At 40.6% G+C, this 26,899-nt stretch overlaps 2 protein-coding genes across 4 annotated transcripts; one reads left to right on the top strand and one right to left on the bottom strand.

Annotated features, from left to right (window-relative positions):
- Nucleotides 1-1,399: 1,399 nt before the first annotated feature.
- hexa (hexosaminidase A (alpha polypeptide)) lies at nucleotides 1,400-9,794 on the bottom strand. 3 transcript variants are annotated; one of them, XM_028958925.1, is made up of 14 exons: nucleotides 8,314-9,779; nucleotides 8,091-8,201; nucleotides 7,925-7,990; nucleotides 7,780-7,826; nucleotides 7,583-7,693; nucleotides 7,236-7,337; nucleotides 6,035-6,167; nucleotides 5,771-5,951; nucleotides 5,382-5,468; nucleotides 5,045-5,117; nucleotides 3,738-3,918; nucleotides 3,413-3,520; nucleotides 2,586-2,693; nucleotides 1,400-2,500 (listed from the first exon to the last, which is right to left on the bottom strand). In XM_028958925.1, exons 1-13 carry the CDS (start codon nucleotides 8,567-8,569, stop codon nucleotides 2,587-2,589), a joined length of 1,563 nt encoding a protein of 520 aa, XP_028814758.1. In that variant the 5' UTR covers nucleotides 8,570-9,779; the 3' UTR covers nucleotides 1,400-2,500; nucleotide 2,586. The 3 variants fall into 3 exon arrangements, with proteins under 3 accessions (XP_028814758.1, XP_028814757.1, XP_028814759.1); XM_028958924.1 differs by having other exon boundaries at nucleotides 3,430-3,520; nucleotides 8,314-9,773; XM_028958926.1 differs by lacking the exons at nucleotides 1,400-2,500; nucleotides 2,586-2,693; nucleotides 3,413-3,520 and adding an exon at nucleotides 4,725-4,899 and having other exon boundaries at nucleotides 3,805-3,918; nucleotides 8,314-9,794.
- On the top strand, nucleotides 8,877-24,287 carry arih1 (ariadne ubiquitin-conjugating enzyme E2 binding protein homolog 1 (Drosophila)). The gene is made up of 14 exons (XM_028958927.1): nucleotides 8,877-9,635; nucleotides 12,515-12,582; nucleotides 12,670-12,811; nucleotides 17,389-17,481; nucleotides 18,447-18,502; nucleotides 19,380-19,446; nucleotides 19,799-19,905; nucleotides 20,941-20,983; nucleotides 21,464-21,535; nucleotides 21,628-21,758; nucleotides 22,109-22,166; nucleotides 22,367-22,627; nucleotides 23,267-23,379; nucleotides 23,602-24,287. The coding sequence occupies exons 1-14, from the start codon at nucleotides 9,354-9,356 to the stop codon at nucleotides 23,684-23,686; spliced, it is 1,578 nt and encodes a 525-aa protein (XP_028814760.1). The 5' UTR covers nucleotides 8,877-9,353; the 3' UTR covers nucleotides 23,687-24,287.
- The last annotated feature ends 2,612 nt before the right edge of the window (nucleotides 24,288-26,899 follow it).

Here is a 26,899-nt window from a genome sequence, read left to right as displayed (position 1 = left end):
TTATTTCTCTCTGTTTGCAGGATTAGCAGTTTTAATAAACATAAGATGCCATATGTTTACCTATCCTCTTCTGAATTTGATTCAGTACAATAACAAACACACCAGTATTGCTGACTAATCAGATTCTTAACTAAATTGTCATCGACTGCATAGCTATTGCCACTTGACAGGACATCCTAATATATGACAAGATTATAGGGGCAGTGGTGTCCTACATTTACATTTACAGCATTTATCAGACACCCTTATCCACACAACTTACAATCAGTAGTTACAGGGACAGTCCCCTTAGAGCATCTTGCTCAGGGACACAAAGGTAGTAAGTGGGATTTGAACCTGGGTGTTCTGGTTCATAGACGAGTGTGTTACCCACTAGGCTACTACCAGGAATCAGACCCGTAATTCGAAGCAGTGTGTGTACCCCCCCCCCACACACTGCTCCCCAGGTGCCTGTCATGGCTGCCCACTGCTCACCAAAGTGATGGGTTAAAAGCAGAGGACACATTTCACTGTGTGCACTGGGTGCTGTGCTGTGGTAGGTCAAATGTGACAACTAAGCACTTTTCACATCGTCACATCGCGATATTCATGCTGGCTGAAAGAACATACTACAAAGATATAACAGGGAGGTGAGGGGGACAATGACAATTAAACTGCACTCTTCATTTCACAACCCTTTTATATCATATACCCATTGTTTGAAATAACCCAGCCACTGGGGACCCATGTGACTATGCATTTGTTGGTGCCAGTCCCAAGCCTGGGTTAATGGAAGGGGTTGTCCAGCGTAAAACTTTTGTGCAAACCTTGACGGGAGCAGCCAAAGGGAGATGATGGCCCCTTATTTGAAATCAGTTTGAAATCTGGATTTCTGTTCTCAAGGAATTTTCACGGTCCTCAGCATTTGTTGTGACATTACAACTACTGACACCACGGTCACCTCAGAACAACAATCTCAACAAAAGCATCAATGTCCCAGACATGACTGACAGGGACAGATTGCAGCTTCTGTTTGCCCATACAACCATTCACCCACCACATTCACCCAATCAAACACAAACAGTGGGGGTCATTCAGAGGTCTTGCTACTTCCCTAGCCCCTGAGATTGCTGAAATGGCTTTTCCTGGGGAAGGTAGGCGGGGTCAGTAGTGCTCACAATAAGGGGAGCAGCTGGAGAGAGGTACCGTATCTTAGAGGCACCACAGCCTGCTGGGATTAGCCAGGCACTCCCATCTGCTGGCAAGTACATAATCCCAGCAATGAGCAAATCAATCATCCTAGTAAATATCAAAGGCACATAAGGTCATTTCAACAAGTCTGTTGAAATGACGTTCGTGTGAAATTCACTTTGTTAGGGAAGTGGAATTAAGGAACAAAAGTGTGCTGGAGAGTCAAAAGAGGAATGAAAAAATAAATTTATTTCAGTAAAAGCTTAGTAAACAATCAAGTTATAAAAACATCACCTCAAAAAAATGCAGCCAGTAGAACAGATATAGCAAACAATCTTTCTCTCCTGAACAGTCCTGAACTTTAGCAAAACTTGTACAAAATTAAATCATACAAAATATTTTTGTATATTGTGTAAAAACTGAAGTGCTTTAATCTATGGTAGTTCATTTATTTGTTTGTTTATTTAAGAGACCAAAAGAGACAAAAGTTGCTTTGCTTCAGTATCTAATGTCTAAAACCAATCAGGGCTAATCGGATTGCCCACGATGTGGCCTGTGACACTGGATTGGCGTTATCAGGCACATGCAAATTCATTAAATGTGTACAGCCTCCTAATGCAAAACACACAGACAAGCAAAGTATTGCTAGTGAAAGCTTTTGGTTAGGCACAAGGTCCCAAATAATATGTGAAGATGGTGCAATTATTGGGTGAAAAACATAAAAATTTCTGCACTGGCTTCACCCCCACAATTGACCCTGGTCTGACTCTAGTCTTGAACTGGTTGCCCACTGCAGTATCCAGCCGGCTCTAAGGGTTTTCTCAGGAATGAAATTAATTCCATAAAACTTCAAATAACACCCTAATGATCAACTGTGATGAATGATTAGAAATCAGCTACTGGTTCTGCAAAACTCCATTTTTTTTTTGTTTATATTTCCTTCAATGGAGACACATTGATGGAAAAATCTCCATTTAATAATGGAGACACTTTATTAAAAGTTTTAATGAGAATAGAGTTTCACAGAATAGCATGCAGGAACTGCTTATGATTGCACAGTGATCAATGACTGATAGAAATATAATTCGGATTTGTTTTCCATGGTAGTACGTCAACCTAATTCATGGGTCTAGTAAGGCAGGTTGATATTTAACACTCACACACATCATCCACTCTCCTTTACACACACACACACAGACACACACACACAAAAAGGTATATCTGCATCCACTTCATCCTGAAGGAAACACACCCTTCTTCAATGGCTCATATGCCCTGGTATTCATTCTTACAGTGGCCAACATACAGAGGCTCTGCTTGGATTCCACGCCTACAGAGGAAGACAGATGTAGTTGGGTTTTTTTTACCCTAATAAATACAAATGTTTAAAAATAATTAAAGAAAAATTTTGATACCTCAGAAGGCGGCAGCGGAAGTCTGTGAGTCGGGGGAAAGCTTGATCCACGCTGGAGGTCTGAACCTCATCGCTCCACAACCTCTCAGCTGCTGCACATGCTCTGGGCCTGCAGATGAACACATACATTTAATAAACCAGAATATGGACATTGGGGTTATTAGTCAATAAAACCTTTCTAATAATTGATATTTGTTTGATGAATGACTATATGAATGAATATATATTTTGCTATGAATGCATGTACAACCATTACAGAAAATAAAAAGTAATACGCTCTTAAGAGTACTATGAAATACATTTTTGAAATGCATGTTACACTGTGCTGTAATATTTTTTTTATTAATATCATTTGATAAATTCTGTCACAATCGCATCTCTATTCTCCATCTTCAACATTGAATCAACCATTGAAGTGTTCATAACATTCACATAATACTTTGTTATACATTTATTTATTTATTTTCCATAGTTTCGTTATACGTTTTTCTTTTTTACTTAATTTACAACATTTCACTTAGTTTAATAAATCATTTAACATAGTTACCAATATTCCCCTCAGCAACTCAATGCCATGAGGTAGGTAAGTACCTAGCTCTGCCCCTTCCACAATACCCGGGAAACCATCCCCACAGTCTTTTCCTGTTTTTTAACCAGCCAATATCACCCCACAAGTGTTTATTACCAGAACACAGCTCACTGGACTTTGGCAAGAGCTATACCATCAATAAAATAATTACCATCAATTAACTCAAGAATTCAAAGTTCTGTCTTGTAAAATGAATGTAATAAAGTCTTTAGTTACACCCAAAATTCGTGTGTGTAAACCTTTTTTTGTTGCATACCACAGACGTGGACTTAGATTGGTTGCATCAACATACTCTCCCCACATGCAAACCTCTCCACCAATCACCAACTTCTTCTGCTCCTCTGTACCTGAACAATGATGTAAAAGACATTTCAGGAAACAAACAACTGTGTGCATCTTGTCTCACTACAGCTTCCACTTCACACTGATCAGTAACAGCATTATTATTTAAATAATTGTTTTTAGTCAGAATCCAAGATCTGTATCTGCAAAACTAAATCTGCAAAACAGACTAGTCTAAAGCCGATAACCTGGCAAGCGTGACTAAAGTGCCTTCACACACACCAGAAAAATTTTGTGGCTGCACGGTGTATGAATTACGCCAGTCCTGTCCATAGCTGATGTGGTTGATGTACCAGGGTGCAGACAGCAGTACTCTGTGCCCAGCCTTGGTAATCCTGCTCAGCTCCTTCTGGTACTCCTCAGGGAGCCCTTTCCAGATCTCTAGCACAGTGTCCTTAGGGATCTGAGCAGGGTGGCAAAGAGCAGGTGACAAGCTGTAATAGCAATGTCGCCTTTTCACACTGTCAGTTGGAAACGTCTTAATGTACAGCCAGCTTGCAATTTGATAGATTTGGAAATACCAGTTTTCAAAAGGTCTAGTTCATATTGACAAGTATTAATACATTTATATGCAGTAATAGGGATTCTTTTGTTCACAATGACTCTGGAACTCCACACAAAACTCTCTGATGAAAATATAATTACATCACAGGTTACATAAGGTTACAAGGTTACATAAAATGTGTTAGAAAATGGTTGCGTAAAGCCACACTCCTTTCTGTCTGTCTGTGTTGCCCTCTAGTGGTAAAAGAATCGCAGACAGACACACAAAAAACTGCACCACATTTTTCAAATGCAACAGAAACAGCATATTAAACAAATAAATTTACTTGAAGACACATCTACAAAATTCTTTGCAGGCACTTAGCAGTTTTATGGGGATTTGCATTTGTTTCGAAATGGTTGGCATAAAAAATACTTTTTTTAAAAACCTTGTCCTACTACTGGAGCAGGATTAGACAGGTTTTGCCCTAGAAATTCACATACAAAAGGGTTTTCAGCTCTCCATGATAGGAATTGAGTGTCACCTACCATTATGATCTCAAGAAAGCCTATTAATTGTTGAGAAAACAGGTTAAGGAAATCTGGGAACTCTCTACAACCAAACCTGCCCACCCCTGTAATGAACAACATGAACAACACCATTCTTATCACAGCAGACACATGGGCAACATCACAGCAGGCAGCTCACTGCACCCTGGTTCTGACCCTTAAATGCGAGGGGCCGCACGTTGTAGTAGCGTGCCCAGTCGTGGGTGGGTCCAGGTAGATCAAGGTACCAGGGGGAGGCCAGGATTACTTTAAGACCAGCCTTGGTCACTCTCCGTACCTCACAGAGGTAGCATCCCCATTTCCACACCTCCACCACATAACGGGGTCTATTCTGGGAATAGAAATCATCTAGATAGAATCAAAAGAAAGCAGTGTGTGTGTGTGTGTGTGTGTGTGTGTGTGTGTGTGTGTGTGTGTGTGTGAGGTAGCATTTGCTGTGCAATTAGGGAGAATGGGAAAGCAGGTGTTCTACTTACTATTTCATGGTAGTCAAATACATCCTGCCACACAACGGAGGACCTGTTGAGCATAGTGCTGATGTTCACGATACTGTGGAGAACAAAAAAAATCATTCACCACTTTTTAAAGTTCTTGCATGCCATAACTACCAGAAGAGTAGTCAACTGAGTCGCGCCTCACATCCTTGCCCTGCTGATATCAGGCCAGACTAAACCTGTGTGAATCTGAAACTGTCTGATCTGATGTCACACATCTGTGCTGCGCCAAATCTGCCACAACGCACCCCGCCGGGCGCTGGTCCACGTTGATGTCACTCACAACAATGCTGTATGAAAATCTCAGATGGGTTCTTACTTCTGCATGTAGAAGGACTCTAGTTTGGTGAAATCGCTGCCAAATCCCATCTTCTTCATAAAAGCCTTTATGTCAGGATTTGATTTCCTGACAAAAACATTACAAATAAAGTGTATCATTCTCTTAACTAAAAAATGTTCATAAAGACTCATTCCTACAATCATATATTTATTTTTACACAACACTCATTCACTATTCACACTATCTAATGGAGTCCATCCCAAGACAGAGCAGGGACTCACTATCCACTCACATATATATCATCAAATATTCTGAGCCACCAATCCACTTTTTAAGATGATTATGTTGTGCTTTTCAAGTAACTAATCGTTGCAGATATTTAATTTTATTCAATAAAAATAATAAAAAGATTTGGAGACTGTTGTTACCAGCAGCTGAAGTCGACTTCGTCCCCTCCCAGGTGAATATAGGAGTCAGGAAAAACAGACGTCACCTCCTTTAACAGGTTGGCCATGAATACATAAGTGGAGTCCAAGATCGGGTTCACAGGACCATATGTGCCTGAGGGGACGTCTCCACGGTAACAGGGTGTAAGCAGACTGGGTTGTCCTGAAATGGTTAAGGTTTCAAAACATCTCTATAAAGCTATATTAAGTTGACACTGCACGTCTTCAACAAGGTGCCTTCCTTACCATTTCCCCATGACTGCGTGTGTCCCGGCGAATCAAACTCGGCCAGCACTCTGATTCCTCGAAGTCTTGCATGCTCAATCACCCTTCTCACATCTGTCTGTGTGTAGATGTGGGTGAAAGGGTGGTAGGCCCCCTAAAAAATCAGTTTGTGTTAAGTACAATATTGATAGCGTTTGTCTACATGATGGCCACAAAAGCTGCTGAATTAAAAATACAAAAACTGAGAAAGCACATGTACCACTTTGTAAACAACTTTGTGAGTAAATAGTCCAGCAGTTTAAGAACAATGTTTCTCAATGCACAATTGCAAGGAATCTACTGATTTAATCATCTATAGTCCAAAATATAATCAAAAGACTGCATTAAAACTACATTAAAAACCGATTTCATTCTATAAAGGATATTTCTACATGGGCTCAGGAAAACTTCCGAAAATCACTGTCAGTTAACACAGTTCGCCACTACATCTACCACTGCAAGTTAAAACTCTACCCTGCAAAGCGAAAGCCATATATCAACAACACCCAGGAATGCCGCAGGCTTCTCTGGGCCCGAGCTCATCTTATTCTGGACGTTGTGGAGAGAGGAAAAGGACTGGCCAAATTGCTATCAGCAAAATTGAAAAGACAGCATCTATGACAATGGCCTCTGTGAAGGCACCACTAATGCTGAAAGGTGCAAACAGGATTTGGAGCAACATATGCTTACATCCAAGCAACGTCTTTTTCACGGACATCCCTGCTTATTTCAGCAAAACAATACATGGCCACATTCTGCATGTGTTACAACAGTGCGCAGCTACCTGCAGTCCAGCATGCAGCCTGCATGCAGTTCAGACTGGTCTGCCATTGAGAATGTGCGGGCCGCATTATGAAGAGCAAAAAATGACAATGGAGATCCCGGACTGTTGAGCAACTGAATTTCATCTAGCAAGAATGAGAAAGAATTCCACCCACACAGCTTTAACAATTACTGTCCTCAGTGCCCAAATGCTTGTTAAGAGGCAAGGTGATGTAACAAAGTGGCAAATATGCCCCTGCCCCAGCTTGCAGGTATCAATTTAAAAATGATCCAATATTTGTACAAAAAACAATAAAGTTTATCAGTTAGAACATCAAATATATCTTGTTTTTGTAGTGTATTCAATGGAATGTAGGTCGAAACATTAGCATATTATTATTATTATATGTATTACACAAACCTTCTTGCTGAGGTCAGGATATTTTCGGCTCTGATATGGGAAGGAGGGGTCATCTACAATGTGCCAATGAAACACATTAAGCTTACTGTAGGCCATGGCATCCTAGGAAACAAATGAATAATAAAGAAACAAAAATGGTCTAAATCCATTTGTCACAGGCAGATGCCAGACTGCTGATTATTATTCTTATATAAACTATTATGTATTCTTATATAACTATTACAGGGGTAATTAATTCATATTTTACATTGATATAAAATTTGCACATAAGTTCTGCCTTTGTTTCCAGTATATACTTCAAAACAATTAACAGCTCTATATGTCTCGCTAAGTGATAAACAATTTACCAGAGTCTTCAGAATAGCTTGTAATGGCAAATAGTGTCGCGAGGTGTCCAGTAACAACCCTCTGAACTGAAACCTGGGGAAGTCTTCGATTTCCGTCTTATTGATATAATACTGTCAACAAGAAGACAAAGGATCCACGAGCATCATATTTGAAGACAATTAACAAGATTACAGAATAATTTGTAAAGAGCACTTACAGCCCCATAATCATCTTGTTCAACCAGCTGACTGAGAGACTCCAGGCCTGAAATGTTCAAAATTAAATTCCATGAATGCATGTATACACAGCAATGGCTTTTCATTAGAAATTAATAATTCTCATCATGTATGAAAAATACAGACCTCGCAATGCTCCCCATACAGTTACGGATGTCAGAACAGCTTGTCCAGGAGACACAGTCAGCTTATCTAGCAGGAAAATACAAGCACAGCGATTCCTACAGACAGGCCCTCATTTCCACAAATTGACCATAGCAGAAAGAAAATCACACGTGGTTTTCTGACTTACAATTCTCTATAGATCCCTCAGCTGGATAGCCGTCACATGGGCCCTCTGCCACATTCACCTCCACAGTGAAAGGGTCAGCCTCAGTCCAAAAATAACGGTTGTGAGCTCCACCTGAAAAGGAAAACAAAAGCTTTTCCCACTCAGTACAAAAGTGCAAATCGATATTTGTAGGATTGTTGTTATTATCGCAGTAGCGTGTTTATCAATGCTGCCCCAGTGTCACCTGTTCCGCCGCCGCCGGATTCGGGAAAGATGAGCGTGAAGTATCTGGTAAAAGCCTGGTCCAGCACATCGCACCCCGAACGAACCGCAGACACGTCCGCGTGTTTAAACAGAAAGGCCCGGGCGCTGAGGGAGTAGCGTTCGGCGGAGTTCCGTATCTGCTGGGGCTGCGGCCATACGGCGAGCACGGACGGGACGCCGCCGAGCAACAGCGCCAGGCCAGGGATCAAAAAGCGGAGATTACATCTAGAGGACATCCTGCTTCAGGGGCGTAAAGGCTGGAACAGCTGCTGCCAGGAACCGGCGCTGGAACCGCATCGAAACGTCAAGTGCGGAGTCATGTGATTCAGAAAACAGCGTGCCACGTGACCCATGATAACAACAGAACTGTGGCTCGGAGATTTGTGAAAGGTAGAAAAGTAAAGTAAATAACGAGGTTCGCCTATACTTACCTTTACGTGTTTTTTGTTTTAACAGGATAACTATGATATACTGGAATTAAATGGAACAGGGCGTTTTAAACTAATTTAGACTACTTAGCGAATTTATTAAATAAGTAATTAATTAACAATCAGAATCGTGTTTATTTGAACAGTATGTTAACACACACAAACAATGAATTTGGAATTGTAGTACAATACAATAATTTACAATAGAGCTCAATATATACATCACGGCAAACTTTACATCAGCTGTTTACAACAACGCAGCAATAAATTAAATCGCATAAAAAATTCATAAATTTATTTTGCTTTGTTGTATATCATTGACTGCGGCGCGTTGACCGCGCCAGAAATTTCTTACGTCGTGTCCTACGTTGCGTCGCCGCGTTACGTCACGCCGTAAGTTCCTGACGCTACGTCTCTTTGTTGGCTCAGCAGCGGCGACGTTTGTGTTGTTATTTTCTCCCCACTGCTGATTTTTGGAGTGCTACTCGGCTAGCGAAACACCTCTCAATTCTCTTCTTTTCGCTGTTTTTAACTGGCCGCCGGGCCCGTCGACCAGAACTCGGCTTGTCATAATCCCCTGCTGCTTTTAGTAATGGACTCGGACGAGGGTTATAACTATGAATTCGACGACGAGGAAGAGGAATGCAGCGAGGACAGCGTTGAAGAGGAGCCCGAAGACGACACCCTGGACGGGGAGGTGGAGCTGGTCGATCCCGTTGTAGCCGGCGGTGAGCGAGACGAGTGTGGGGAGACTGGAGGAAGCGGCCTCGGGCCTGGCCAGGAGGAAGAGGACTACCGGTTCGAAGTGCTGACTGCCGAGCAGATCCTCCAGCATATGGTGGAGTGTATCAGGGAGGTCAATGAGGTCATACAGGTAATATGGCTCTGGAGAAAGTAGGTGTTTTCTAAGTTACTTTGACCCTAACTTTCTCTTCTAGTGATCACCTTACTGGACACATGTGTTCAATAGGGGCAATATTCCGAAAAGGAAGGGTGTAAACTCTTTTGGTGCCTATATATGGGGAAGGGCTGGATCAAATGTAATACAGCTAGGAGACCTGACCAGCTAATTTCACCTGGCCGGACTTCTAAAGTCTAAAGAGGTCTGAGGAGTGTGTGAGTTCTAAAACACTTCGTGGGTGGAGGGAAGAAATGCTTGTCTTCATCACCGTGTCACGCATTTGGCTTTAGCTGGAGTTAAGATCGCTGTCCGCCTGAACCTGTGCGAATAGTAACCACACGTAGAGACTGCAAATCTTTAAAGTAAAATGTTAAAACAACAGTGACCCCACTGTAGAAATTCCCGGACAAACAAATGTCTCTGCTGGGCAATTTTAACTAAATAAATCCACAAAGAAGCTAATTGCTGTCTGGCTAATTTTACCCATCCCCGTTTAGCCTGGTGCCCGAACGGTAACACAGCGTTACCGACCACGTAGCGACCCAGCCGCCGGGCCCGGAAAACACCTAGCTGCCGTTAGCTCCCTGCGCTGTAGCAGGGTAAACCGTCGGAGCCAAGATGTGGGTTAAATCTCCTCCTGGTTCGGCCGAACGGGTGTGCTGTATGTTTTATCGCAATGAGTGCTGGTCGGCACCGGACGGTGTTGTGCGGTCGGTTAGCTGTTTTCTCTGTAATGACAACAACATGGCGGAGCGGTTTCCTCATCATGGCTGGTTATAGGCATGGGAAAACTCCTTCGGCACGAAGAAATTGAGCGGTTTAATCAGTGTAGCGACTCTTTAGGGAACTTATAAGGTGTTTCATGATGCCCTGCACTATTTTGATTTTAGGTGAAGCACCAAGCTAATATCAATTAGCATGCTGCATGCAACATTAGCAAGTTAATGTAGCTGTGTCAGACGCCATAAAGCGTCCATTTAATAGCAAACTGTTTGTTTGCGTTTTTCTTCTGTCGTCGAAAGACTGGTAGTTAACAAGAATGTCGTTAACAAGTTCTTGGTGTTTTTTCTCATATTGACCTTTCAAGCTGCCTACCAAATATGGAGTTATCGTTCCTTTAATGTAGTCTCGAGTTTTGCTCCGGAAGTGTTTTAATTAAACTGTTATTGGCTCAAGAGTATGCTTTCTAGCCTTACAGAGGAAGATACTGAGAGTTAAGGAAGTATCTGTGTCTGTAATGTTTAGACACTGGTAAACAGCGATCCACATTTACTGGAGTGTATTTAAGGAAGGGGGTTAAGGAAGATTGCCGGTTCGAATCCCGGTCCGCCAAGGTGCCACTGAGCAAAGCACATTCCCCACACACTGCTCACCGGGCGCCTGTCATGCCCTCTGCTCACTAAGGGTGATTGGTTAAAAGCAGAGGACACATTTTGTTGTGTGCACTGTGTGCTGTGCTGCAGTGTATCACAATGACAAGCACTTTACTTTCACTTTTTAAAAAAAAAGCAAGAATGGATGTCCATGGTATTTTGAATGGTATCCCTTCAAAGACAATTTTTGTGACCCAGATATGCATGGCTCTGGTCCATAAGGATTAGTGGTTCTGCTTGTGGGTGACCTGCCAATTACAAACTGGCCCTAATGTCATTAGATGTTCTACAGATTGCTGACATGTTGTTTTGAACATACAATAGTCTTCATACAGTGTAGTTCTAGACCAAACTATATCTTTGAACTTTCTTTAAGAAAGTTCTTGGGAATATAGTTGTTCTTTTTCTAGACCACTTTATTCTGGTAAGCATATTTGAATCTATACCACTGGGCATAAAGAAGGAACAATGTCCAGAAAGGGGGAGAAATGGTTATAATGATTAACTGTACTGATTTCTTATCATTTCTAATGGGAATTGTGCCTCAGGTTGCAAACTGGACAGGCGGCGAGGAGAACTGAACCATGCTTGCCATGTTCAGGAATTCTTTGAGAATATCCTGTCTATTCTCCTGTCTGCATGCTGAGCTTTGTTAGGTCTCTGCTAAGGGCAGCAGTGCCCTAGGGGGTAAGGAAGCGGACTCGTAATCAGAAGGTTGATTGTTCAAATCCTGAACCTCCAAGGTGCCACCGAGCAAAGTAACGTACCTACACACTGCTCCCTGGGTGCCTGCCATGGCTGCCCACTGCTCACTAAGGGTGATGGGTTAAATGCAGAGGACACATTTTGTTGTGTGCACCGCGTTGTGTGCACATTTCACAATGACAATCACTTCATTTTCACTTTCAACATTCAGCAGCAAAAGTAGAAAAACTTTTTTACATATTTTTAATTATCACAGGGCGAATTGACGGATAAAATTATGTTATTAGATATTGAGGAGGGCAAATATATACTGATTTATATTGTGATACTTTCTTTGGTCATGTATGAGCAATACATGGCTAGCAAATTCTTAATCAATCAGAATCAGAAAACTTTATTAATCCCAAAGGAAATTGTTTAATCTATATGTGCAAAACTTGGGGGGAAAAAATTCACCTTTCACATTTTCCTGTTCATATTGTTGAGAACTGTTCTACAATGTATGAAGCTTTGCCGAATCATTGTTATCATGGATGATGTATTTTTGTTTTGTTTTATTGTGGGACACGCATTGAATTGTTGGTATGAAAGTGCAGTTAAAAGTGAATTGAGATGCAACTTGTACCTTATTGATTTGATTTTTTTTCATTTTGTCCAAAAACACCGGACTGTAGTTTGGCATGTTATGAGGTGGATAGACACTTGCACCATATAAATGTGCTTTGTGCTATTAAGGTTTATTTTAACACAAACATTGATTTCTTTCCATCTCAGAATCCTGCAACAATCACAAGAATACTACTTAGTCACTTCAACTGGGACAAAGAGAAGCTGATGGAAAGGCAAGTGTTTCTTGGAATTTCATGAATTATTTTGGTCCAAACTGTTGCTATAAGTAATAATTGTTATTTTTGTCAACACATCCTCAGGTATTTTGATGGTAACCTGGATAAACTGTTCTCTGAGTGTCATGTCATAAATCCCAGTAAGAAAGCTCGGACACGACTGAACACAAGATCGACTGCGCAGGACATGCCGTGCCAGATCTGCTATTTAAACTACCCCAACTCTGTGAGTGCCTTTGTGCCCTTTATAACTGTTTCTCTCTTTGTCATATTTCTGTGCAGAACTGCTCTGCACACTGACAGTGTCTGAATGCAGGTCCAAGCTGCTGTTCTGCATCCAGGACGGTCCGTCGGGAGGGATATCTAATGAGTTGCTTTTACTGCCAAACTGCTCCCTGGATTATTAAATTTACAGGGCAGGATGATTACAAATGGGTGCATGTATGATTGCAATACACCACACTTGAAAATTTTGACCCTCACCCTCCCTAAATACAACCTGTTGTTAATCACAACCTTCAGCAATTGTTGAACAAGGTTTGATAGCTTTTTCATAAAAGGAAGAAGGGGAGAGACATTATACAGAGACATAATTAGATTCTTTGCTCCACTGTACAAGCATCGGTTGATGTCAGTGGTGGCCTAGCAGTTAAGGAAGCGCCCTTGTAATCAGAAGGTTGCCGGTTCCAATCCCAATCCGCCAAGGTGCTACTGAGCACACACTGCTCCCCAGTTGCCTTTCATGGCTGCCCACTGCTCACTAAGGGTGATTGGTTAAAAGCAGAGGATGTTGTGTGCGCAGTGTGTTAATTTAACCCAATACTAACAAATTATTCAACATGATGTTCCAGCATCAGTAACAAAGTTAGAAGTTACACAAAGGTTGGATGTTCAAACAAGATATTGACTTAAAACAATTCAAAATCTAAAAAGGATTTCATTCAGAGGGTGAAGGACAACTGATCCAACTGCCTTTGAAACAGCCAGTATTTCTGGTTCTGTTAAGCTATATGCGATCAGATCCGCAAAACTCTCATCTGTTCTTATTCTCCTTGACCTCTCTGCAGCATTTGAAACAGTTTATCACAAGACTCTCCTGTCTATCCTGAAAAGACTTTGGGAATTTGGGGTTCGGCATGGCAGTAATTTATTTCTTGCTATGATGAGCATCTTACCAAATGACCTTGAAAGGTCTTTTTCTTGTAGACTCTCGACTGGCATCCCTCAGGGCTCAGTACTTTGTCCTCCCCTTTTCTCCATTTATACAAGATCATTTGGTGAGGTTATTACCTCACATGGGTTATTCTACACATATTTCATCTTCTCTTTTCCTCCCTCAGATGTACATGTCTTTTCCATGATCTCTGCATGTCTAACTGACATTTAATATTGGATTGCAGCCCATCATCTGAAATTGTCCCACCAAAACCGAACTAATATTCGTTCCAGCAGATTCTTCACCACATCAGGATCTTGCTATCTAGCTGAACAACTCACAGGTCTCTCCTTCTGCAACCAACTCTCCTTCTCGACTCACATCACCAGTCTTTCTTGAACATTTAGATTCCTTGTCTACAATATCAGACTGATTCGCACTTATCTATCAACACAGGCCACCCAGATACTTGTTCAGTCCCTTGTAATCTCATGACTGGATTACTGTAACTCTCTTCTAGCTAGTCTGAATGCCATCAGGCCTCTACAACAAATACAGAATGCAGCAGCATGACTGGTTTTCATTTACATTTAAGGCATTTGGCATACGCCCTTATCCAGAGCGACTTACGACGTGCTTTCAAGTTACCATTGATGAAGAGATCAATTCTGGTTCCCTAGGACTCCCAACTATGAATACAATTTTCTATTCACTCTGTTGTAGTTTCTGTACACAAGTTCGACAATAAGAAAAGTTACAAGTTAATCTAAATATTCTTTAAAGAGGAATGTCTTGAGCTGTCGTTTGAAAATACTCGAGGGGAAGTTTATTCCACCACCGAGGGGCCAAGACGGAGAAGTGTCTCTGAATGTTTTCCTTTTACCTTTAGTGATTGAGGGACCAGGCGAGCAGTACTGGAGGTTTGGAGTATACGAGGTGCAGTGCGAGGTGTAATAAGGGCTGTGAGGTAGGATAGTGCTACTCCATGTTTGGCTTTATAGGCCAGCATCAGTATTTTTCAACTTTCCCAAATTGTCCCACCCCACTGCTATGCTCCCTGGCTCTCAGTAGCTGCACTTATCTGATTCAAAATTCTGATGCTGGCCTACAAAGCCAAACATGTGGTAGCCCCATCCTACCTCACAGCCCGCATGCTCCGACCCTCCAGTACTGCTTGCCTGGTCCATCCACCTCTAAAGTTAAAAGGAAGACACCCTTCTGGACTCTTCTATCCCCACAAGGTCAGAACAGGACATTTCAAACAGCAGCTTAAAACCTTCCTCTTTAGAGAATACTTACGTAAGAAAAACTACAACAGAGTGAATAAAAATTATTGCATCCGTAGTTGGGGTTCCTAGTGAACCAGAACTGATCACTTCATTGATAGAAATATCAAAGCACGTAAGACACTCTGGGGCGTCTGCCAAATGCTACAAATGTAAAATGTAATGAAACCAGACACTTATCAAGGGCTATAGGAGTCATCTAGAGGCTCAACTAAGGATTAACATGAATTCTCGGGTGGGGTGCTCAAGTTTTGCACCTGTCTAATTTTGTTAGATGTATATTGGGCATATTTCGTTAATCTAATAAATTGTCACTGCTGAAATACTGCAGTTTCCATAAGGCATGACATATAGTTGTTAAATCCCCAAAATTGAGAGGGGTTCCCAAACCTTTTAATGTATATTTTAATTATCTATTAAGTGATTGTCTGTCTGTCTTAACCAATCACCCTTAGTGAGCAGTGGGCAGCCATTATAGGCGACCAGGGAGCAGTATGCTGGGACGGTGCTTTGCTCAGTGGCACCTTAGTGGAACGGGATTTGAACTGGCAACCTTCTGATTACAGGGGCGCTTCCTTAACCACTAGGCCACCACCACGTTAACTGGCCTGATAAGAATTTCAGGAGCAACAAGATTTCTAAGGTAGTTGTGCCTTGCTATTGGTTAATCCTGACTTCAAGCTTAATTCAGCTAACTGAGAAATTCTGTTTCGTGTTATACTGCTCAGAATGACCAGCCACAAGGCACAGTGAAACACTGGCTCCCAGTAGCTGAGAAGGCACAGTGAAACACATGATATCGTATAACCATGGGACAAACTCCCATATAGCAAAATACAGTATTATCTGCTGCTGTTGTGAATAAAATATGTATTTTTATTATTAAATCTGTATGAGCATGGTGGAATCTTTGTTTTATACAGATGGAAAAGTAACACTATATATGTTTATCAACTCGTAACCCCTGTATCATCAATATATCATAAAAACCTTGCCAATATATAGCTCTTCTTATTAATATTGTATTTTTTCGGGCTGTCGTAAAGCTAAATGGAATACAAATATTTTAGTGTATATATATATATATATTTTTTATTTTATTAATCATAGAATTGGATAAAAATAAATAAAAGCAGTAATTTCCATTTATTCAAAAACTAAAATTTATCAGAAAATTTAACTGGATTTGTTTGAATATCAGAACTTGTGCTCTACACTAGACTGCAGATGCACAAATTTTATTCGCAGAGGCACACACTTTTGCAGACGAACACACTCATAATCTCTCACACTGACTCATATGTTTGCTCTCTCTCACTCCCTTTGTTCAGACATTTTTCATGGCAATGCAAAATGTGAGCATGTTCACATGCTTCTGGCACAGGCTCGCTCTTTTTCTTTGAGGCTATGTTACCTGCTGCAGAAAACAACCGCTCAGATGGTGTTGATGTTGCAGGGATGAAGATGTAAGAAGTGAAGTGATTGTCATTGTGAAACACAGCACAGCACACGGTGACGCAACGAAATGTCCTCTGCTTTTGACAGTTTGAAAGGGGAGCTTTGACCAGGCGTCACGCATGGTCCATTTTAGCATGTGTTAAAAAAAAAAAAAAACTGCCTGCTTCCACTAGCAGCATCAAGCAACCAGCATTAGAAATGCTGTTCAAAGCGCAGCTTTTTTCATAAAAACATCCATGTTTAGCTTAAAACCACACGTTGAAATGCAGGCGAATTATGGCCTGTGTGTGTGTGTGTGTGTGTGTGTGTGTGTGTGTGTGTGTGTGTGTGTGAGAGAGAGAGACCTTTTTACTTTTTTTTTTTTTTTTTTTCATGTTATCAAAGCAAGTGTTATTTTGATCCTGTCACTCCCAGTGCCAATCCTATAATTAAACTGTAATTTAATTGTTTCTTAAGCAATTATTATTTATTTTCTTCTGAAAACAACTATGCTTCTCCATTTATGATTTTACTGAGCAAGTTTAAAGTGACTGGCACATGTGTGGCCATTTCTCCAGACCTTAAGAGGCCCAGGCGCTGTTCAACAATGTGCTGTGGGCTCTAATGATTGGCTGAGACGTTTGAAAGGTACTCCTTTATTTTTGTGGCATGAGTCACCTTCAAGGCACATCCAAACTTTTTTAACTTTAGCTTTGATTTTGGTCCACTGTTTCTTTTTGTTATTCTGATGCAGACATTAAGGCCTGTTCGTGAAAGTGATATGACTGAAATGTCCTCTCAAGCTCAAGGGAAGCATTGTTACTGAGCATAGACTTCAAGATGAAAGATGTAATCAAGTGTCTTTTGCATCTACTTTTATCTTACTTTTGTTGAGTGGTTTAGGATTGTCCTTCTATTCCACAGTACTTCACCGGTCTGGAGTGTGGACACAAGTTTTGCATGCAGTGCTGGGGCGACTACCTAACCACCAAAATTATTGAGGAGGGAATGGGACAGGTAATGAAGACAACAGTCACCTAAAAAATTGCACTTGTATCAGAGCCCAGTTTTCACAGCTCTGCCTTCTGCAGCGCTGTGTTTTGACTAATCTTTATAATGGCCGCTCATCAGAAGTCCTGCCTTCAGCACTTATTCTGTGCTTATTTTTGCTGACGTGGATTGCAGAAGGGTCAAGTGTGGGGGGTGTCAACTGTAGTGCTTGTCAAAGCCCATTGAGACATACTGTATGTGATTTTGGGCTATATAAGAAATGCATGTTGTTGTTTATTTTCTGTAATTCTGAGCAGCTTGCCACCCTGTTCTTTGGCTGGCAGTGCTGAAATGAACTGTTTATTTAAGCTTCATCTGGCTTTATTTAAATATCAAAATCCTTTGTGCTATACCTTTTGAGTATCTGTTTGGCTGAGTGGATGGATTTGGGTTAGGCTGTGGGCTTTTGGTAGAGAGGGGTGAATAGACCAAAAGAAAAACACAAGTAGTTCAGGGTGGATGTATACAGCAGACTTGCATGTCTACTGCCTTTGCCTATAGACACATATAGTTAATTACCTTTTAATATGTCTGCAATTAAACGTGACTGATAGGATTTTAGAATTATGTGGGACTAGACAAGATTTTAAAATCATTAGTCAAAGAATTATTGAGAAAATCTTATAAAGATGTTATTGGCCTGACCATGTGAACAGAGAACATGCTATGTAGGCCAGTCAGTATGATTGTAAGCAGTGGATTAATAATTTTTTGTTGTGTGGTTCTAATCCACAACTGCATGTTTTATTTATTTATTATATTTAGCCACATTAAAGTTGTGAGTATTGTATAATGTGGTTAAAATCACATCATAGCTTACTTTCATTTAATGTTTTGAATGCTAATAATAATAATTCACATATAGTAACAAAGTTAGTCTGTCTTCTACCCTGTTGATTGTCATCTGAAAGACCTTCTTTTGTTCCTGACAGACTATTTCCTGTCCTGCCCATAGCTGTGATATCCTTGTGGATGACAACACAGTCATGTAAGTCCCCTAAGCTTCCTGATCTCATCGCATGCTGGTAATTTAAAACGCTACACTTCCAGGTGTCACGCTATGCCCACGCTGACTGCTTCTTCTCCTGACAGTAATATAAAACCGTGCAGTTAGCCATGTTGGATAAATCAGCTGGGACTTTAGAGAGCTACTTTTTTGTTGGTCTGTGTTGCTGGCAGATGGCCTCTGAGAAGGAAGAGCAGCCATGCAAAGGTGCAGCGTCCCCGTCTCACATTTCTTTTATCCCACACACAGGCTGACAAAGATTATGAGCTGCTGCTAAACTGCCAGAGCTTCATCAATAGTCCAAATGTATTGATCGAAAATATCTTTCATTAATGATTAAGTGTATTAATAAGACCAGCAAAACCCTGTGGCGATGCACTTCCTGCAGCCCACACAATGGGGTGGAGTTTGTCCTGTGGAGAGTTGTGATTAATCTTCAGCGCCCTGCCTTAGCCGGGCCAGTAATTGTCTTAACCTACATACTGATCTAGCTGTGGGGCTGAGAATGTGCAGACTGGAGGCGCTGGAAGGAAGGAGTTTCGGCAGCTGCTCAGGCGTTTCCACTTACACCTGTTTCAATTCATAGCTGGGTGTGCATTTTTCAAACTGATATGAATGGAATCCCCCACAGGACTCTGTGTTTGCATTCATTTGTAGTATAAATGTAATTTATTTTCTCTTATATGGGGGTGGGGATTAGCAGGCATCTGTTTAATTCATTTACATGGTCCCATTGGTTTAATGTTTATACACACACACACACACACAAATATATATACACACACACACACACACGTTTTTTTAGTTGATGTTAAAGTCTGTAAAGCTTGAGTGGTAATAACGATCATTGTCTCTGCAGGCGACTGATCACAGATTCTAAAGTAAAGTTGAAGTACCAGCATTTAATTACAAACAGTTTTGTAGAGGTAAGTTTTCTGTTTATTTTATCAGATTTGTAAAAGTGGTCTGGTAGTAGGTAGTAGTGGGTACGACACTCGTCTATGAACCACAAGACCACAAAGTCACAGATTCAACTCCACTTACTACTATTGTGTCCCTGAGCAAGACACTGACCCTGAGCTTCTCCATGGATTGTAAGATGCTCTGGATAAAGAAGTCTGACAAATGGCATTAATGTATAAAATGTATAGATTTAACTAATAAGTAATCTGATCAAATTAACATTTGTAACTGGTATGAAGGCTTGTCCAATATGCAAAAAAAAACAAATTCAGTGTGTTTACACCAATATCATGTTTCCTTTTGGCTCATCTCTAGTGCAATCGACTGTTAAAATGGTGTCCTGCGCCCGACTGTCATCACGTTGTCAAGGTCCAGTACCCCGATGCCAAGCCAGTCAGGTGCAAATGTGGCCGGCAGTTCTGGTAAGATAAGCACCTACACACCGTATTCCCTTTACACACATGTCAATCATTCGTTCCATGCCTGTCAAGGATTGACGTTCTTGTTTTTTTGTTTTGTTTTTGCCTGACATAGCTTGTCTGACCAACTCCACATCACAGCAGAGTGTTTTTACTAGGGGAAGGTGGAAGGCAGGTTAGCTATAACTCGAATTGAAACTCGATTTCCTATTTCTAGTTCTTCCGAATCCTTCTAGCTGGAACACCGTGGCGGAGGGTCTAGAGTAATTACCTGCAGTCCCCCCCACAGCCACAGATTATGAACAGTATTTGTCTTGGATGCTCGTGTGGCATAGTCACCCTTTAAACTATGTATTAACTATAACGAAGTTCATTGGGTAATCCTATTGCATGCCTTTTTTAAAGGGGGAGCTCATGCAGGATTGCTCATGTAAGTCCAGTTTGACAAAAAAAGGGGCAGTGGTGGCCTAGCAGGTAAGGAAACGGACCTGTAATGAGAAATTTATGAGTTTGAATCCCGCTATTGATCGAGGTGCCCACACACTGCTCCCCAGGTGCCTCTCATGGCTGCCCACTTCTCATTCTCAAGGGTGATGAGTAAAATGTAGAGGACACATTTTGTTGCCCTAACCTGTAAAACTTTGGTAGAAACCCCACCCCAACTGCACAAATAGTTTCACTGTACACAATGTTTTAAGTCGTCTCACCTCAACACACCACCAAGCAGTGATTCCACTCTTTTTGCCTGAAAGTGTGCTTTAAATTTTTTTGTCTCTTAAGACCAATGCAAGTTATGGGCTTTCACAGGAAGTCATGTGAAGGGCCAGTGTACATCAGACATCTGTTAATGCCCAGTGGCTGTGGTCTTAAAGAGGCTGATTTTCACTTTCTTCCTGCTGTACCTTCAGAAGCTCCATCTGAAGGATCTGGCCTTGTGGGGCACTCCACCCTAATGTGCCCACTGCAATTGTAGTTTCTGCCAGTGCTTTGATGTCCCAGTGGTACTAAAATTGTTTTATCTTTTTGCCCTGTTTTCAGCTTTAACTGTGGAGAGAATTGGCATGATCCTGTCAAGTGTAAGGTATGTTCAAGAAAACTTGACATTACCCAGCTGGTGGGAGTAAATGTTGTTAAGTGTGGTAGAATGGGCATTTCATGTAGTGTTAAGATGGTGAGAGGACAGTGACAACTTGAGCCAGGATGGAAGATACTGAAGGATGCTTGTTTGCAAGACAAATCCCATTCTGAATGGACATATGCCTTTTCTCTATACAAAGGGAGTGCAGAATGCCACCCTCCCACCTTTAGGCCAGGTCTGTGGAGGCCACTTCTTGTTAAATACATAACTCCACATGTGTTCATTCATAGTTTTGATGCCTTCAGTGAGAATCTACCAATGTAAATGGTCGTGAAAATAAAGAAAACATATTAAATGAGAAAGTGTCTCCAAACTTTTGGCCTGTATTGTACCTGTGTGACTTGGCATAGAAATCTAAACCTGAAAAGAAATTATTTTGTATACTTAACATAGACAGTCTAACCTCCGTTTCTGTGTTCGCAGTGGTTGAGAAAATGGATCAAGAAATGTGACGATGACAGTGAAACTTCAAACTGGATCGCAGCAAATACCAAGGTCAGTGGTGTGTCCTCTTGGCAGGTTCTGTTTTGATTTTGACTTTTACTATTTGACTTTCAACCTCTTACTCACTGTATCTGTGTTGACAGGAATGCCCCAAATGCCATGTGACCATTGAGAAGGATGGCGGCTGCAATCACATGGTATGTCGAAACCAGAACTGCAAAGCCGAGTTCTGCTGGGTCTGCTTAGGACCTTGGGAGCCCCATGGCTCTGCCTGGTAAGACCTTTCAATGTCTGAGTCTTTACTGATTAGGGGTGTGTGTGTGTGTGTGTGTGTGTGTGTGTTTCACATAATTCATTAATCCAGTTGATAATTTTCTGAATAGAATTATGTGACTAGGACTAACTGTTATTTCCTTTCGTCCATTAATTGGCCTAGTTGAATTTGAGGTTTTAATTAAATTTAACTAGAATTTTGATAATTGCACACACAAATTTTCCCTCCCACATATATGAGCATCTTGTACTGCTATCTGCATGAAGTCTACTATTAAAGAAAGTCTGATTTATTCATTTGAAGTCATAATCACCAATAGAAATTCTGATTGTGTTCCACACCATTCCCAGGTACAACTGCAATCGCTACAATGAGGATGATGCGAAGGCTGCCCGGGATGCGCAGGAGGTAATGATCTCTTCATGAGGCCTGGCCATCTTAACACAGTACATAAATTTAGAATTTTTAAGAGACAGATTCCCAGCTGTATATGTTTTTTGTAATTATTATTTTTTTTTATTATTTATAAACAATGAATTGTGCACAATAATCTACAAACTAAAGTATTGTTGTTTTTTTTTCCCCCACTCTCCTCTTCCTTTTGTCAGCGCTCGCGGGCTGCCCTGCAGAGATATCTATTCTACTGCAACCGCTACATGAACCACATGCAGAGCCTGCGCTTCGAGCACAAGTTGTATGCCCAGGTCAAGCAAAAGATGGAGGAGATGCAGCTGCACAACATGTCCTGGATTGAGGTGCAGTTCCTGAAAAAGGCAGTGGACGTGCTGTGCCAGTGTCGCTCCACACTCATGTTCACCTACGTCTTTGCATTCTACCTCAAGAAGAACAACCAGTCAATTATATTTGAGGTAAATACAAAGGCATATATAAAGTTAGATCACTGGTTATGTCACTGGTTTGCCCTAATTTGTTATTTTAATACAGACTTATCTGTAAAAAATCCTTATCTAGTCCTAATTGCCTCTAGGATACAGGTTTAGGAAAAGTAATGGCAAATTGACATAATTTCAATTAAAATTATATGGAGGGGGGTATTCATTAATTTATCTGGTAGGCTTGTGTTTTGCTGTCATAATTCATCTTCAGAGTGCATTATACTGAGTGCACATGGTGCACACAATGAAATGTGTCGTCTGCTTTTAACCATCACCTTAGTGAGCAGTTGGCAGCCATGACAGGCACCCAGGAGCAGTGTGTTGGGAATGGTGCTTTGTGCAATGGCACCTTGGCGGTTTGGGATTCCGAACCCACAACCTGCTTCCTTACTTGCTAGACCACCACTGCTCCCTAACTCTTTGTAAGAGTTTCTTACAATGAGAGAGCATGCCAGTTTTAAGTTTAAATAATATCACAGACAATATGATTTGGGGTGTTGCAGGTGTTGTCGCCACAAATGTGATTTAGTGAGACCTTTAAACTTTAATCTTTTCTTTGTTTTTTCAGTGTATTTGTATGTTTATATCCAGATATATTTTATGATTCCTCAGAACAACCAGGCAGACCTGGAGAACGCCACTGAGGTCCTGTCTGGATACCTGGAACGAGACATTTCCCAGGATTCTTTGCAAGACATTAAACAGAAAGTACAGGATAAGTACAGGTAAATTGTATTTTGTCCTGTGCTATATTTAGTCATTAGAGTCTGTCTCTAACTGTCTGTATTTGTTTGGAATGGTGAAATGTGTGTATTTGAGAAAATGTTTTCAACCCTCCTGACCTTGCCACCCTGGCTGTGTCTGTCTGACCACATCATTTTTACCACTATATCTTCTATTTATTTCATTACTGAAGATGCCATCTGACATGCCTTCTTGCTCTTTAGATACTGTGAGAGCCGGAGGAGAGTCCTGCTGCAGCATGTGCACGAAGGTTATGAGAAAGACCTGTGGGAGTATATAGAGGACTGAGATGCACCAAAAAAAAAAAAAAAACACCGCCCTGGTCCTTCAACACAGACTCTGTAAGCAGAACTCCAGACTGGAGCATTTTTGCAGTGGGAGAGACACAGCCCAGACTGCCCTCCCCCACGTCCCCATCAACTGTTCTCCAGCCCACCATCAGTCCACCACCACCTTCTACATGCCTCTCTCCTTCTTATGTTTTTTTTTCTCATGCTTTTTGTTCTTAATTGTCCAAGTAAATGACATGAAAATAAAAGGTAGAATGGTAAACGGTGCGTGTTCCGCAGTATTGTTAGAAACAGGGTAGTGTGTGTAGGGTCAGCAAAAGGCAAACATCCCCTGTGGGGTTGGATTGTAACACAAATTATTGCTTACAATTTTTCTTGTTCTATTTTTCTCCTTATTAAAAATATATTTTTATTATTATTGTAGTAATAATAATAATCATAATTATTTTCTCTTTTTGGACTTTGATTTGACCGCTTTAACTGGTCTGACGTGTCTGCTAAAAAGGGGTGAGAGCTGTGTTCAGAATGTTGATCGTAAGGGGCAAAGATTTTGGTTTAAAAAAAAAAAAAAAAAAAAAAAAAGCTTATTAAAAGCAAATCTGTATTTTTCAATTTGTAAATAATGCATATATGCATGGAAGTTTAAAGAGCAAGAGTGGCACGTGTTTGCATAGTTTTTAAATTTATTAAAATATTTATTCTTTACAAATACGTAAAACGAAAAAAAAAAAGTATGTTTGCTGTGTAGTTGGAGTAGCTCTACCCCACCATTCAGGCCTCTTTACTTCTGTCCATCAATCTAGGAGCTGCACAGGGAAGGGGTGTGTGTGTGTGTGTGTGTGTGTGTGTCTGTGTGTGTGCGCATCATGTGAATAATGCCAAATGAAAACTCCAGGCAGAGATATAAAACAGTAAGCGGATTGTTACATTTAAATTGTAACAATGCCAAGGATTTAAGATGGCTTCCTATAGATAAAAGGGCAATGGCCTGAGACATACCATACCATAGTACAGGCCAATGAGAGAACTTCTTCTGCATCTGTCTGTCTGCCTCATGCCCAGCGTGAGCCTCCTTACTTTTGGTTTTTATTTAGAAAAGCAGCTGAGGGACAACTACCAGTTACTTCTGAGAGCCAAACTGAGTGACATTCACTCATATTCATTACACATGGGCCCTTCCTTTTTTGGTGTGTAAAAGTGAAGTGATTGCAGCGCAGCACACAGTGACACAACGAAATGTGTCCTCTGCTTTTCACCATTACCCTTAGTGAGCAGTGGGCAGCCATGAAAGGCACACGAGGAGCAGTGTGTGGGAACCTTGGCTGTTTGGGATTTGAACCGGCAACCTTCAGTTTCTGCTTCCTTACCTGCTAGGCCACCACTGCCCCACACACCACTGTGGGTGTATGTTTGTGTGTGTGTTGTTGTTTTTTTTCAGTGTGCACCTTTTATGAGACTGTGGATGGTGGAATGTACAACTAACAGCACAGCTGAGTTGTGCATTTGTTGGATTTTTCTGTCATTAAGCGGGCTTCAGAATAAGGGTTTTTGTTTATATATACATTTATATTACATACACTGCAGTATATAGAGTAGGCGAGGAATGCAAGTTTTTGTTTTTCTTATTGTTTTCACTTATCGCTGTGTGGATTGGAAGCGTAGTCGTGCCTCAGGATGTCAAGGGTTTTGGCGGGCTGAGCGGGCTCTGATTGCACTAAAGCGACCCCCTTCCCCCGGTCTGATCCATTCAGACTCGCCTGCTTTCTGGATGAACTCCTCTGTGCATTCTCTTCTCAGATCTGAAAATCCTCCTACTGGCTCATGTTCTTCTGTTTGGTCTTATAGGCTCAAAGAAAGAGCAAAGATACAAGTTGATTGGTCTACAGAAATTAATGTCATCTCATGGCTTTATATGTTTTTATTTAATTTCTGTAATGTATGTTTAATCCCAACTTTACATTTTAAAAGTGTCATGACAAAAGAATCTTATTTAACATAAATTAGACTAGGCTCACTTTTTATGCATATTACTCTTAAAATTGGGTGTCTAGGATAAATTGAAAAAAAAAAAAAAAAAATTTGATTGAGATATATTGTGGTCTTCCAGCTTGAGGGGTCATGTTAGAATTTTACCTCTTCTAAATTGATTTAATGCAATTTTTTTTTTTTGCTTTATGTTTTGAAGCTGTGCAGTTGTCTTTAGGCTTTTTTTTCTCTTTGGTGCAACAGTTTTTGTTCTAGCTGTGACCTTGAAGTTCTCAGAGCTCTTTGTTTGGATCACATATGCTAGTTCATAAAAATTTCCATTCAATATCCACAGTAACAAAAAAGCAGCTGATTGTCATCCCAAAAACTTTTAATACTTTTCTACATTTAGCTTTTCTTTTTATGCTATTAAAATTTTGATTTCTTATATGCATAGTGTAAAATGTGGAAGAAAATAGTTGTCTTGGAGTTGTTTTGGAGAAAATAAAAGTGCAAAATATTGCAAATGCTCAGCTGATCTGTACCTGATTGCTCACAGTCACCATGGTCATAATGAACCATACGGTGTTATGGGTGATTCCTGTTTTGCTTTTCTTAAAATTGAAATTTTGTTTTAAGGTTTAAACTTTTTGTCAAGACTTCCATACTTATCTGTGAGGAATGCATGTTCCTCATAGATTGCCAAGCTCAGGGGTTGAAAATATTATAATTATGGGATCTTTTTTTCCATATATATTTCTCCATGCATTTTCCACCCAGTTAGGGACATGTACATTATTTAAACTCTGTGATTTTACCATGTTCAGGTTAAACAATACTGAACTTTTCTTGGATACAATGATAAAAGTTTCCTTATTGTAGCATTAACGGTTTTAATTTCTTCCCATTTTGTAGTCTTTGAGGGATTTTATTAAATAGAAATGAATGAGGTACATGAGGACATACTTTTAACAAAATGCTATACAAATCTACCAAACACAGGGTGGAACAGAGTAGGCCTCTTAAAAAGTGGATTTTAGATTTCCTGCATATTTAACCTGTAAACTAGAGACTCACAGGGTAGAAAATGAATGTGCGGACATAAATTATAGTATAATTTTACAGAAAAGTTACTATTACTATACCCTAGTCTATCATAATAATAAAGAGTAAATTTTGGTTTTTATAATTTTATAGTTTTATTTTCCTTAGTATTTTGAATACATTGCATTTAAATTGCTACATT

The sequence above is a fragment of the Denticeps clupeoides genome, chromosome 17, assembly GCF_900700375.1.
Source record: "Denticeps clupeoides chromosome 17, fDenClu1.1, whole genome shotgun sequence".
Classification (NCBI taxonomy): domain Eukaryota; kingdom Metazoa; phylum Chordata; class Actinopteri; order Clupeiformes; family Denticipitidae; genus Denticeps; species Denticeps clupeoides.
The sequence above is the reverse complement of the archived record's forward strand: the minus strand, read 5'-3'. Positions and strand labels throughout refer to the sequence as shown.